General features: G+C 40.2%; 1 protein-coding gene across 1 annotated transcript in view; it reads right to left on the bottom strand.

Annotated features, from left to right (window-relative positions):
- The window catches only part of LOC110075082 (myosin-4), a 29,963-nt gene that overhangs the window by 2,082 nt on the left and 14,136 nt on the right, over positions 1 to 13,745 (bottom strand). The window contains exons 17-39 of the mRNA XM_072990425.2: positions 12,834 to 12,898; positions 11,998 to 12,085; positions 11,791 to 11,908; positions 10,955 to 11,078; positions 10,728 to 10,864; positions 10,130 to 10,385; positions 9,578 to 9,820; positions 9,311 to 9,487; positions 9,086 to 9,231; positions 8,891 to 8,981; positions 8,418 to 8,807; positions 7,414 to 7,540; positions 6,975 to 7,093; positions 6,177 to 6,373; positions 5,651 to 5,834; positions 5,387 to 5,552; positions 4,340 to 4,464; positions 3,767 to 4,075; positions 2,260 to 2,463; positions 1,301 to 1,426; positions 1,001 to 1,171; positions 803 to 907; positions 591 to 686 (exon numbers count right to left, since the gene is read on the bottom strand). Coding sequence (XP_072846526.2) covers positions 591 to 686; positions 803 to 907; positions 1,001 to 1,171; positions 1,301 to 1,426; positions 2,260 to 2,463; positions 3,767 to 4,075; positions 4,340 to 4,464; positions 5,387 to 5,552; positions 5,651 to 5,834; positions 6,177 to 6,373; positions 6,975 to 7,093; positions 7,414 to 7,540; positions 8,418 to 8,807; positions 8,891 to 8,981; positions 9,086 to 9,231; positions 9,311 to 9,487; positions 9,578 to 9,820; positions 10,130 to 10,385; positions 10,728 to 10,864; positions 10,955 to 11,078; positions 11,791 to 11,908; positions 11,998 to 12,085; positions 12,834 to 12,898 — 3,764 coding nt within the window. The remainder of the gene's footprint in view (positions 1 to 590; positions 687 to 802; positions 908 to 1,000; positions 1,172 to 1,300; positions 1,427 to 2,259; positions 2,464 to 3,766; positions 4,076 to 4,339; positions 4,465 to 5,386; positions 5,553 to 5,650; positions 5,835 to 6,176; positions 6,374 to 6,974; positions 7,094 to 7,413; positions 7,541 to 8,417; positions 8,808 to 8,890; positions 8,982 to 9,085; positions 9,232 to 9,310; positions 9,488 to 9,577; positions 9,821 to 10,129; positions 10,386 to 10,727; positions 10,865 to 10,954; positions 11,079 to 11,790; positions 11,909 to 11,997; positions 12,086 to 12,833; positions 12,899 to 13,745) is intronic.

Here is a 13,745-nt window from a genome sequence, read left to right as displayed (position 1 = left end):
CTTTACTTACCAGCAAGGAATGGACCAAACTGTACGACTTTGCTTACATTATGTAGATTTGGTTAGTGTGTTAACCAATCATTTTTTACACTATTCAAATAAACAGTGTTTGTTGCAAACTCTAATGTAGATGCAAAAAGAATTAGTCCAACACTTTGTAATATGTGATCATTAGTATTTGATATTACTTTTGTTATCTATGTTTTCAAAGGATTTCTCCCCTTGGAAACAGCCAGCACAATCCACTAAGCCCAGGTTTCCATAAATGTATTAATAGATTTATAAGTAGAAGAAAAGCCCACCTAAACAAATAAACCTATCTAACCAACACAGCTGAGAGCCCATTTGGCATAGCAGTGAAGATGTTTGCTCACAAGTAGGGAATCAGTTTAAAATGTGCACAAAGCAACAAAGTACATTGGGAGCCTTTGTGCTAGTGATATGATTCTGTACAAAATACAATAAGGCTTTAGGCCTTATATGGATTAATCTGTTTTGCAGCTGGGGGTGCAAGTAAACAATTGTTCTTTACGTAGAACTGGTCTGCACAATTCTAGTTCAAGGTATGCCATTTTCGGGGTAATACGTACAGCTTCTTCAGATTGCCTCTTGTATGCCTTCACTTTCACTTGCAGTTTGTCAACCAAGTCCTGGAGTCTGAGAACATTCTTCCGATCTTCTTCAGACTGAACAGAGTAGATAACAATACAGAATGGAGTGAGTGCCTCTGATGGTAGTGTTTTCACTGGTTCATTCATGTATATTTAAAGTTCCCAAAGATCCAGAAGAACTGCATCCTCACCTGGTAGGTCAGTTCCTTTACTCGCCTCTCATATTTACGAACACCCTTGATAGCATCAGCACTGCGCTTCTGCTCATTTTCAACTTCAGCTTCCAGCTCACGCACCTGAAAAAACAGGAATTAACAATCAGCACTTGGGTTCTTGATCCACTCCAGCAGAATGAGGATGGCATGAATTTGTGAATAACAGATACACACTCTCTGCTCCAGTTTCTGGAGTTGTTTCTTGCCACCCTTCATTGCCAGCTGTTCTGCCTCATCCAGGCGGTGCTGCAGGTCCTTCACAGTCTGGTCCAGATTCTTCTTCATCCTCTCTAGGTGAGCACTGGTGTCTTGCTCCTTCTTTAATTCCTCTGCCATCATGGCTGCCTGTTAACAGAGAAAATGCCCCAGGTCAGGAAGCCATGCATGCCAACCACAAATGGAATTATGATTTAAAGGAAAGGTCTGCAGATCTGACAAGTCGTTTCCTGAGAAAGGAAAGTCTCTCCAACTCACATCAGTGATAGCCTTCTTGGCTTTTTCTTCTGCATTACGTGCTTCCTGGATAGTCTCCTCCATTTCACCCTGGATTTGAGCAATATCTGTTTCTAGCTTCTTCTTGGTGTTGATCAAGCTGGTGTTCTATGAGAATAGGGGAAAACATATGTTTCATAAATTACTAAGCCTAAATTTTTCATCTGAGTTTTTTTTGTCATGTAAACAGGAACGTTGTTGCACTTTGCAGCTATTCAAACCTCCAATGGAAAGACAAGCACCACCAGGGTTCTCTTGCCTCAAATGTCACCTGCCAATAGTTGTTCCGCTGGGGTACAGTGAAAGCAGGAAGAAATGCCTCTTTACCACTTCACAATCCATATATCTAGAGCAACACCTGTGCTAGGGATATGCTATGATTCAATTCAAATTATTTGTCATACAAATTGCACCAGTTCACTTTGTGTTGATTTGACTCTATTTCTGTTTTCACGCAAGTATGATAAATCCATTGTACATATTTGTATTTGTGCAGACAATGAAAAAACAGGAAAATGGGGGAAAACAAAGGGCTCTTATTTGAAATGGGGCTGAAACTACTGCCTTCACTATTGTTTGACCTACCGTGTGCGGGCATAGTTCCCACTAGTTTCCTTCCTTCCTCCAGCTTGACAATTTATCCTTTGCCCAGCTTGTGCCCTTCCATCCTGCATTAGCTGGACACTGTTGTCCAGCTGTCAATCAACTCTGGATCTTCTGAACTGAAATTTGTTTAACTTGCAAGATACTGAAGCAAGAGAGCCGTAATTTGATCTGAGCTGTACTGCTTCACTTTAGACTACTTTAGAAATGGACAAATATATCTGTTTTGCTTCATTTTCTGAATAAATTCTGATTCTGAAGCACAGTCCTGGCTATATGTAGCTTATTTCCATTCACTACATATGCTTATATAAACTCATTACATATTAGATGCTCACCTGTGTGTGGAGGAGTTGCACACGCTCGCTGGCGTCCAGTAACTCCTGTTCAGCCACTTTCCTGCCCCTCTCTGTCTGTTCCAGAGCTGCCCGGAGCTCCTCTATCTCAGCTTGCATCAGGTTAGCTCTGCGCTCCACCATGGCCACCTGTTCCTTCAGGTCTTCTTGGCTCCTCACAGCATCATCCAAATGCAGTTGTGTATCCTGTGAAACAAATTACTGTGAGACGCAAAGGTTTTTCCTGCTGTTTTAGTTGCTTTGGTGGATGGCTTATGCTGGGAACTGGACATGGAGCGTGTGACCCTGTTGGTTCTGCTAGATCTTCCTGGGCTGTCTCTCTGAGATGGGACTTGGAGGCATTGCTTTACAGTGGCTCCATCTTGCCTGGAGAGGAGAACTCAGAAGGTGGTCCTAGGGGACTCCTAGCCAACACCCTGGCCACTGGCCCATGTCGTCCTCAGGGTTCGATTTAACATTGACATGAAATCACTGGGTGTGGTTGTCCAGAGTTTAGGGGTTCTGTATCACCAGGATACTGATGGCACCAAACTCTATTTGTCCTTCCCATTAAAATCCAAGGAAGCAATTTCATTATTAGATCAGTGTTTCTTATCAGTTATAGACTACATGAGGGAAGATCCAGACACAGGTGCTCCTGATCAGTCAAAAGGCATAACAAGGACCTAGTCTGTTCTGGATGGGGTTATACTCCCTCTGAAAACACAGGTGCACACTTTGATTCACCTCAAGCCTAGATGCCCAGGTTTTGGCAGTGGCCAGGAGTGCCTTTGTTCAATTAAAACTGGTATGCCAATCTGACCTGGTCACAGTGACACATGCCTTAGTTACATCCAGCTGGATTACCGTAACATGCTGTATGTGGGGTTTCCTTTGGAAAGCGTTCAGAAACTTCAGCAGGTCCAAAACACAGCAGCCAGATTATTAACTGGGACTGGTTACAGGGATCACATAAAGCCCTCCTGTTACAACAGCTCCAGTGGCTGCCAGTCTATTTCTGGCCATAATTTAAAGTTCTAGTTTTAACCTGTAAAACCCTAAACAGTTTCAGTCCAAAGACTGTTTCTCCCTCTATGACCCTGCCTTGGTGTTGGTGCACTTCGCAGGTATGTTTGGTGGGGACGTGAGAGAGAGCTTTCTCTCCCACTCTTCTTAGACTCTGGAACTCCCTCCCACAGGAGGCCAGACTGGCTGCATTGTTGCTGTCCTTTTGCAAGCAGATAAAGACCATTCTTTTCAGGCAGGTTTTTCCTTAGAAAACAGACTGTCTAGGAGAGGTTTTTAAATGAGGTGATTTGCATTTTGTTGCTTCTAAAATGCTCTACCTAATGTTCTTAATGTTATAAATTAATTTAATATTTGAATAATTACTGTTTTTAGCTTTAATATTGCATTTTAGTGATGTAAGCTGCCTCCTGTCATTTCTTAGGAGAAAGGCATGGTAAATATATTTAAAATAAATAAATAATTGAAACTGTGCTCTGCATACCTTGAGAAGTCCTTGTGTGTTCCTGAGGTTCTTCATGGCCTCAGCAGCTTGACGGTTAGCATGGCTCAGCTGGATTTCCATTTCATTCAGATCCCCCTCCATCTTCTTCTTTACCCTCAGGGCATCATTTCTGCTCCTGATCTCAGCATCTAATGTGCTCTGCATGGATTCCACTACCCTTAAGTGATTCCTCTTCAGCTGATCAATTTCTTCATCCTTCTCTGCAATTCTTCTGTCAATATCAGCCTTCACCTGGTTGAGCTCCAGCTGGATGCGAAGGATTTTGCCTTCCTCATGTTCCAGTGAGGCCTTAAAACAAACAAAAAATTCATTAGATGTGGAACTATGTGTTTGGTGTTTATACAACTATTATTTTTGTAGAGAATTGGGTTGGAGACATGTTTTTCTCCTTTATAATGTCTTCTAAAGCTGGGATCATGCAGTTTCAAGTCAGATAAAAGAAAGTGTTTCTCCAGATACAATGGACCTATTGAATCAATGAGATTTGGTGAGTCTACACCTGGCTTTCTAGAGCTTTCTTCTTCTTCTTCTAATTAATAATGACATGATTACCTCAGCTTCTTCTAGAGAAGCCTGAAGCTCAGATTTCTCTTGCTCGATTTGCTTCTTCACTTTCTCCAGTTCATGGATGGCCTTTCCTCCCTCAGCAATCTGTTCTGTTAGGTCAGCTATCTCCTCTGTTAGGTCCATACAAAGTAAAGGGAAAAGACAAAAAGATTAATACTGTTTACATGGATGGCAGTAATGCAAATGAATACAGCTGTTAAATTCTCTTCATTTACTCAGTTTCATCAGATCAAGACTAAATTCTTCTACTATAATAAAAAATAATAATTACAGTCCTACAGAGTTCAAGTGTAAGCTCTGATGTACGTGTAGCCTTTGAGAGAAAGACCATGAGGATATTCCATTCAGGCTAAATTGGTTTTGGGGAAATGAAAAGAACCAATTTTTAACTATCATAGTAAAGTAGAGTAGAGTAGAGTAGAGTAGAGTAGAGTAGAGTAGAGTAGAGTAGAGTAGAGTAGAGTAGAGTAGAGTAGAGTAGAGTAGAGTAGAGTAGAGTAGAGTAGAGTAGAGTAGAGTAGAGTATGCCATGTCCCGTCATATCATGTCATGATATCTCATGTCATGATATAATATTATTGCCATAGAAAGGGAGAGAGACTTGTGAGAGTTTTTTTTCCTCACGTGCCAAAATAGCTTGAAGTAGTCTCATGAACTCTGGAAGTAGAGTCATGGCAACTGGACTTCTTTCTTATTACGTTGAAATGTTTTGCTACTCATCCAGGTAGCTTCTTCCATCTGAGGAGAGTTGGTAGAGGGACATACATGTGCATATAGAAAATCCTTCACTCAACAGGGGTGGAGGCCTTAGATACAATTTGTCTCCTATTTATGATGCTGCCCTTTCATCCATCCCCAGAAAGATCAGGACCATGCACCAGAAAGACCACTGTTACGCTGGATAGGGCAAGGTGGGCATGCTGTTTATTGCTCTTCCTCAGGAAATAAAATCTTCTTTGACAGTCTTGATCCATATGTCTCGCTTGTTTTTTGCTAGCTCCTCAACCACAAAAAAAGAGAGAACAGACTTACGCTGCAGATTCTTGTTCTCTCGTTTCAGAGTTTCCAGGTGATCCAGGGACTCCTCATAAGCATTTTTCATCTTAAAGAGTTCTGTGCTGAGAGAACGAGACTCCTTCTGGGAAGCTTCCAGTTCAGATTGAGCTTCCTCAAATTTCTGCTTCCAGTCTGCCAGAATCTACAAAACATCATCAAATACATCTCAATATATTTCTATAAAAGTAGAAAACCTTTTGCAGCCCATTCAGTATCAATTCTTACAATATCTAGAAATACCTTATCAAAGTTCTTCTGCTTCTTGTCTAGAGCTGCGCAGGCTGCATTGGACCTTTCCACGTCAATCATCAGGTCCTCCACTTCATTCTGCAACCTCTGTTTTGTCTTCTCAAGAGAAGCACATTTGGAATTCACAGCTTCAACATGTTCCTCAGCTTCCTGCAGACGCTGGGCAAGCTTTTTCCTGCAAGGATGTAATTGCAGCAGGCAATGATAGTTTATCATCCCTAACCAACATTCCAAGATTTTTGACTCTTTGAAGACATTTGTGGAATCTCAGGAACATATCAATCTGCTCCTTTCCTGTTAATGCATATTGCCGTGCAAATAAATCTGTGTGTTTTCCCTGAGCCCCGAATGAAAGCAGTGTGTGACTTTTTCTGTTCTGATACCACTATTTTTTTCCCAGTGGACCTTCTAGAAAGATGTTCTGCCATCTTCCTAGGCTCTCCTCTTAGTATACCATTAAAACATACACATTTTTGCCGTTATAACTGCTCACCTACAAATGAATGCTGGCACTTACTTGGCTTCCTCTAACTCTTCTGTCCGTTGAATGGCATCAGTTTCATATTTGGTCCTCCACTGGGCAACTTCACTGTTGGCCTTGGACATGGCACGTTGCAGCTCAGCCTTAGCTTCCTGCTCCTCTTCATATTGCTCTCGGAGCAGGTCACAATCATGGCGAGCAGACTGCAAGCCATGGGCCAGCGCATTCTTTGCCTGAAATAAGGGGAAAGGAAGAAATTTCAGTCCGTTAGCATTGTTTGTTGTAAAACACATGTCAGTACACATGTATGTGATTAATCTGTCAATTCCCATTACCTTTACTATATCTGTAAATATAAATGTACTTGTGGCCATTATTGCACAACATTAGCTCCAGTTACATGGACTAGAGGCTGTCCACTCAGATACAGTGTTTGACAGCCTTATTGCGGGGCAAATTGTGGGCAGTTATGTATTTGTTCTTAGTAGAAATAATAAACATGCAAAATGATAGAAGCTTAGGGGATTGAAACAAGTGAGCATAGAGCTTCTTTTGTCCATTTTAATTACAGATTTGTGAAGTCCTCAGTTAAATGCGCAGAGAACTTTTCTGAACGTCCCATAGCTTGTCAAATAAGAATGAAGGGGATTTGAACCATCTCGGTACATCTTGGAAGAAAGATAAGAAGTTTGTTTAAACCCATGATAAAGGATCTGCAGTTGCCATTCTTTGCAACCATTCTCCAAGTTTTTATCCTATATCAGGTGTAAATTGTACAGATATTAATTTTCAAAATAAGGATTTAGATATATGTGTGCTGGACACAATTCATACCTTTATCTCTTCCTCCAGTTGCCTCTTCAGTTCTTCAATTTGCTGTGTGAATGCTTGCTTTCCCCTTGTGAGCTGAGAAATTAGTGCATCTTTTTCCTCTACTTGGCGTGAATATTCACCTGATGCAGAAAAAAATTGGATCCTTCTAAATTTACCCTTCATTTTTTTAATAATTTATTTCTCCATCATCACAAGTTGTTAGAGTGCTTCACTTAGCTTCAGAGTGCTTCAGAAGAAAACCTACCAACATTGATGTTACTTAAACAACCAACCCCATGATTCAATTCCATTGTGCAAAGATATTTTAAAATTTGAGAAGTATTCTTTATCCAGTAACATTCAAGAAGATTCATGCAGGTTATCCTGAATCAATACAGTGATTTGGTTATAATTCCACTGGTGGTAATGCTTGAGTATTGAAAAGTTTACTTCATTTCACCTGCTTCTGTTTGTAGACGAGCTCTTTGTGCACTCAGGTCATTAATAGTGCGATGATGTTCTTCCTCCTTTGCTTTAACCTCACTGAGTTGATCTTCTAAGGTGCGGCACATCTTCTCAAGATTTGCCTATGTATGAAATATAAAAGAGGAATGAGTTTGAGTGAATATGCCAGCATTGCTCTGAAGGTTTTGAAAATGTTGGGCCTCTAGGAAACATGGACAATATGCTAATATATTCTGCTTCACTGTATTTGCTAAGTTTCTTTAATAATAAAATGTATTTCTGTATTTTTAAAAGCCAGTTCCAATGTCATTGCTCAATGCTAGACTTCAGCAGTTTCTCTATAGATTATGATAGCACCAGAGAGGACCAGAAAGAAGCTAAGCATGACCAGTAAATTTGGGTGACATAACAAGCCAAGCATGCATGGGAACCCTGGCTTGTCATGTAGAGGCTGCAAGCTGCTGCATGCTGCTTGATTACTTGCAGTAGAAACCCTAAAACCAAAAATACTGTTAGCCCTGAAGAAACCATTGAACACGAGAAGGTCTAAAGACACCTGGCAAAAGTCATGGGCCAATCTAAGCAGATGCTTGGGATGCTGCCATATAGGTAATAAAGAAAACCATTATTTATGTTGTATATGTAGCATAAAAACTACCAGTGCCAGCATCCTGGTGCATATACTGTACAGGAAAGATCCACATGAATGGACATTTGATTTACTGAAGGGGGCAGCTTATGTGTTGTTGCTATGGATTAAATGGATTGTGTCAGTCTGTAAAAAATTAGTTTAGAACTTACTGCTTTAAAAAGCAGTATCCTGGCAAGAGTACCATGCATTTTATGAGGTCCTATTTTTGACTTAAGTTCATACATAGTTCTACTTGTTACCTGCTTGTTCATCACTTCCAGTAACTAAACTGATGAGATTATAAATTATTCTCTACAATATTCCTTCATCTGTTTAGGCTAAAACATGGCGCAAATGGCATAGCATACTTTAGCTTTGGAGACAGTCTCCATGTTGCTAGCAAGGTCATCAATCTCCATCTTCAGCTCACTCTTCTCTTTCTCCAGCTTCTGTTTCACTCGCTGAAGGTTATCTATTTGTTCCCCAAGTTCTGCTACAGTGTCTGCGTGCTTCTTGCGGAGGGCAGAGGCAGTGGCTTCATGCTGCAGAGTTGACTCTTCAAGGTCGCGGCGCATTTTCTGGAATTCAGCCTCTCGCTTCTTGTTCATCTCAATCTGAGCCGCTGTTGCCCCACCAGCTTCCTCCAGACGCTCACTGATTTCCTCAAGTTCCCTGGAGAGGTCAGCGCGCTGCTTCTCTGCTTTGGCCCGAGATGCGCGCTCCGCCTCAATCTCTTCCTCCAGTTCCTCTATACGAGCCTAAAAGAGAAAAGTAGCCATTTAGAGTCAAAATGTTTTCCGAGATGAACGGATTCATTGACTCACAAGGGAGCTTGACTTGCCTGCAACTCTTTGATCTTCTTCTGAAGCTGGGCACCCAAGGCCTGCTCATCTTCAATTTTACTTTGGAGCTGACTGATTTCAAAATCTTTCCTTTATGCAAGAAGATATCAAGTGTTATTTTCCAGGTGAACTGCTAAGAGGGATGTGTAGCAGGGTAGCTTCCTAAGGGCTCTTCTACAGAACATGCTACTTACTTCTTAAGCTTCTCATCCAGCTGCTGCTTATCATTTTCCAAGTCCATTGTGGATTCCTGGGCTAACTTCAGATCGCCTTCAAGCTTCCTCTTGGCTCTTTCAAGGTCCATACGAAGCTTCTTCTCTTGTTCCAAAGACCCTTCAAGCTGAAGAGAAGGAGGGGATAAAGTTATGCCATTCTAATGCTACCTCTGCAACTGCAACTCTCCATGTTATTTCACTTACATCATCGACTTGCTGCTCCAACTTGGTCTTTGCTTTGGTCAGAGTATTGACTTTGTCTTCCTCTGCCTGCAAGTCATCTAAGGTCTGCTGATGGGCCTCTTGAAGGGCTTTCTTTTCCTTGGTCAGTTTGGCAATGTTCTCATCCAAGACGGCCATCTCTTCTGTGAGGTTTTTGACCTTTTAAAAGGGAATAAGTAGAGCCAGCATTTTATTATACTGTATAAATTCCATTTAACATTAGGCACATTTTTGTCAAATGGGGGATACCTTGTTTTCTGTGGCATGCTTCTCTTTCTCAACCTTGGCCAGAGTCAACTCAAGGTCATCAATGTCTTTCTTCAGTTCTGAGCACTCATCCTCCAGTTTCCTCTTTTTGGCTGTCAGCTCAGCATTCATTTCCTCTTCATCTTCTGCCCGTTCAGTCAGCTCCTTAATTTTAGCTTCCAGCTGAATTTTGGTTTTGATCAGCTGGTCGCATCTCTCCTCAGCATCTGCTGTGGCATCAGCTTCCTATAGAGGGAAAAGTTGTGTTGTTTTCCTATATGCTTAATACCATTTAAAGAACTAGAGAACTGACAGCAATATCCAAGGAAAATTAACCGGCTTAATATTAAGGGCTAGGTGATAAAGATATTAGCCCAGTATTGGGCTAATATCTTTGACATTCATTATATATACTCATAACTTGAGGATGCAGTCTAATTATCCCAAATAACTATACAGTATTGAGATTTCCTCAGCCACCTTTCAATTCCTGAAATAAAATGATATGAGGCATAGTGTCAGTAGAGCAAAAATGACGTGATGAAATATGCTTACAGACTGGACTTGGAGCTGCAAGTCATTCTTCTCTTGCATCAGAGACACCATTTTTTCTTCAATTTCCTTTAATTTGGCCTCTGTCTTGGCAAGATTTTCTTTTGTTTTTTCAAACTCTTCCTTCATGCTGGCCATTTCTTTCTCAGATTCAGCACTCTTCAGCAGAGGCTTTATCTTGAAATACAGCTTCATCCAGGGCCAGTGCTTCACATTCATGAATGAGCGGACATTGTACTGAATAGTAAAGATGGACTCTCTTTTGGGTAAAGAAAACAAAGCAAAACAAAATGCTTTTACCATTTCAAAATAAACTCAGTTCAGCTCAGAGTTCTTCAGATTTGGTCTATTCTTATGTTTTATTATTTTGTTACTCTAGTAAACTACCCAAGTGATCAACCTTGTTCAGTTGCAAAATCAGGTTTGCCTGTGGCATGCTTCACAAGAACATAGGGTATGAGACTCTAAAATACTGTGTTGCATAGGCCTTCAGGTATGACATTTGAACAGTGCTTTGTTTTCTAAAGTAAAATAAGGTGTACAAATATGGGAATTTGGTTTTGATTTTTGCAGTATCCTGTTATTGATGTCATAGCTTTACCTCCGTTCCATCATTTTCTGGAACTCCGTTCTTGCCAAGTAGCCACGACATATAGCCTGAGTACGTGTTATCAGCTGTGCCAGCTTGTCATCTCTCATCTCCTCTAGAGTACCCAGAAGGCCAGCTTTGAAGAACACCTGAAAAAGAAAAAAGAAAGTGTATTAAAGTATTGCCACCTGTACCAACAAGCTCAGATGGTATAATCATGTGCCAGAGAGTAATTTTACCTTGGTGTGACCAAATTTATATTGAGTATGATCGACATCAATGGAGCCAAGAAGCTTCTCAGAAGCCTTCTTGCTATCCATGAACTGTCCCTCTGGGATGGCACTTGCATTTAAAACTCTGTATCTGTTAAAGGAAGCAGAAAGTGATGGTTCTTATCATTTGAAGCCATGATCATAAAGCGTGCCTTATTTGATTAGTTCAACGGTGCATCTGCTTCAATATCTGAGAGTAAATTCTAAATAAGCTATTTTCACATAATAACTGATTACCTCGAAAGGAGAAGAGGGGTACTGGCAATATGTAAAAGCCTATTGTAACTGTGGTCTTTCGTTCTGTCTTTAAACAACTGGTGATTTTTATTTTTATTTTTGCTTGGGCTGTCACTGTTCATTATACACAGTTTTTGAATATATTGTGGTCGGTTGCAGTACAAATGCCATGAAAATCTTGACATTGCTTTTGGTCCAATGTTGTAATTTGTGACCTTGCATAGAAAATTTAATACACTGTCCTTTTTAGACTTGTTGAAGCATCTTCCTTGTATGACTACTACTTACTGTAAGTGCTATAACAGAATACTGCCCCCCCACACATATCTTTTGTATATACTGTACTCTGGTCTGTAGAAGCAAAAATGTTGTGTAATTTTTGCAACTGCTTCTCATCCATCACTATACTATTTTCATGTTAAAATCTCCTAAGGTTTTTATGATATAACTGTTAATCAAGTGCAATGATACAATAATAGAAGCTGTATTCTAAGAACTAATGATGTTTCAGGAGAACTCAGAACCACAGTTAACTTGAATACTCTAGTAATATGGGATCTACCAACCTCTGTTTGAAGTCAGCATAAAGGATCCTGCTGGGGAATCCCTTCCTGCAAATTCGGATACCTTCCAGCACACCATTACACCTCAGCTGATGCAGCACAAGCTCATGTTCCATGGCACCTGAGAAAATCAGGGGGAATATGGATAGTCAGTATATTCAATTAATAGGTGAAATTTGTTTAAAATCAAAGTATAACTCTGTAGCTCACCAGGGGTTTTAGTTTCATTGGGGATGAGGCAGCGCACAAAATGTGGATGGGTACTCCTAAGATTAGTCATCAGCTTGTTCAAGTTCTCCTGTGGTATCAGAAATTAAGAACTGGTTGATACATCCCATTCAGATTCTGTCTCTCCCCCTCCTTCCCCCCTCCCCCTCCCCCCTCCTGCTCCTCTAAATGTTTGGTACTAGAGAGAGATACAGATTCAGATCTCACTAACATTTAGAAGCTAGATAGATTCATAGAACTTCTAAATGTTTGTTGATTCTTCGAAAGACTAAGGTCAATTATGTAAAAATCTCACTGAACCATGTCTTTACATGAATAAAAAAATACGTGTTGTACCAATTCTCATTGGATTCACATTTCCTTTTAAGAACTAGACTCAAACATGGAGGCTTTCTAGCATTTTCAATCGGCTTTTTGGGCAACTTTGTCTAATTAATAAACTGCACGATTCTGATTACAAGGGTCCTTGTAATTGATTCATGCTAGTATTCATGTCTCTATCTGTCTATAGCAAAAGGCATAAGGTGTTATCATATTCCAATTCAGACTAGTGTATTTGTAAATTTTCCTGATTATCTACAGTGAACCACATAGCAACAGTGCTCTAAGGCTTCAGATAGGTTTTTCCAAGCCCTAGCAGAAATTAGTACTTGGCTTTTTCATGTACGAAGCATATTCCCAGTGAGCTACCTAAAGTTTTGCCCTTTAGCTATAACGAGCTTGTACTCAGAAGCATGTTGTTACTCTGTAGTTGTCAAACTGGAAAACTGTTTTTCTCCCTCAGAAATGTGATGACTTAGGTGACGATTTTACTTTACCCTGAAAAGTGCAGAGACCGTCTGGAAGGAAGAACCCTTCTTCTTGCCACCCTTCTTGGCACCCTCTGAATTAAAAAAAAAGTTACAGTTAACCCCAATACACCAAGGATCTTATGACATTGTCCCACATAAAGCCACATACTGTATGCCAAGTACTTCTTACACCGTCAATAGCTCACTATTTTCACTCCAACTATTGGAGGTTCATTATTCTTGTGGGAGATCATAAAATGAAATCTGCAGTGGCTGACTATGAAGGAAGGTTCATTTAAAACATAAAGGACAGTCGTATGCTAATATTCAGGACACAGTAATTTCCAGAAAAAAAGAGAAGCTGCAAATCCTGACATAATGGGGTTTCATTTTTTAAAAAAAATCAAGATGTGAGAAATTTCTGATTTAAACTTTTCAAGGTATGTGGTGACTGAAGATAGGTAGGCTCAAGATCATGAACCACTTTCTGCATGTCATTTCTTGAGCCACAACCCCCATTGAATTTTGCTCAGTCAATATATGAAGTGCACCCGAAGTCTAAAGTCTCTCTGTTTTGTTCCGAATATACAGTAATCCTTTCTGCATTGATTGTGAAGTACTGTGCAGAGAGATGCTGATAATGTCCAGCTATTCATAGAGTACGTCAGTGCTACTATGTACAAGACTATCCTGAACTAAAATGCAGCAGTACTGTTATTATTGCCCCATTTTTATCCCTTTACTGAGTGCATTCCTTCATCCCCTATAACTGATTCTGTATCTTGTTCAGCTGAGCGAAGGAAGAAAAAGAAAGATAAATGAAATGCTCTGAAATACTCCATACTGCACAGTAATGTTGCTTTTTGTGATAATCTCTAAGGCCTTCAGTGTTTGATTAGGGAGACGAAGGAATTGTCAGTAATTTAAATGTATAAAAAT

This window comes from Pogona vitticeps, chromosome 2 (genome assembly GCF_051106095.1).
Source record: "Pogona vitticeps strain Pit_001003342236 chromosome 2, PviZW2.1, whole genome shotgun sequence".
In the NCBI taxonomy this organism is placed as follows: domain Eukaryota; kingdom Metazoa; phylum Chordata; class Lepidosauria; order Squamata; family Agamidae; genus Pogona; species Pogona vitticeps.
The sequence above is the reverse complement of the archived record's forward strand: the minus strand, read 5'-3'. Positions and strand labels throughout refer to the sequence as shown.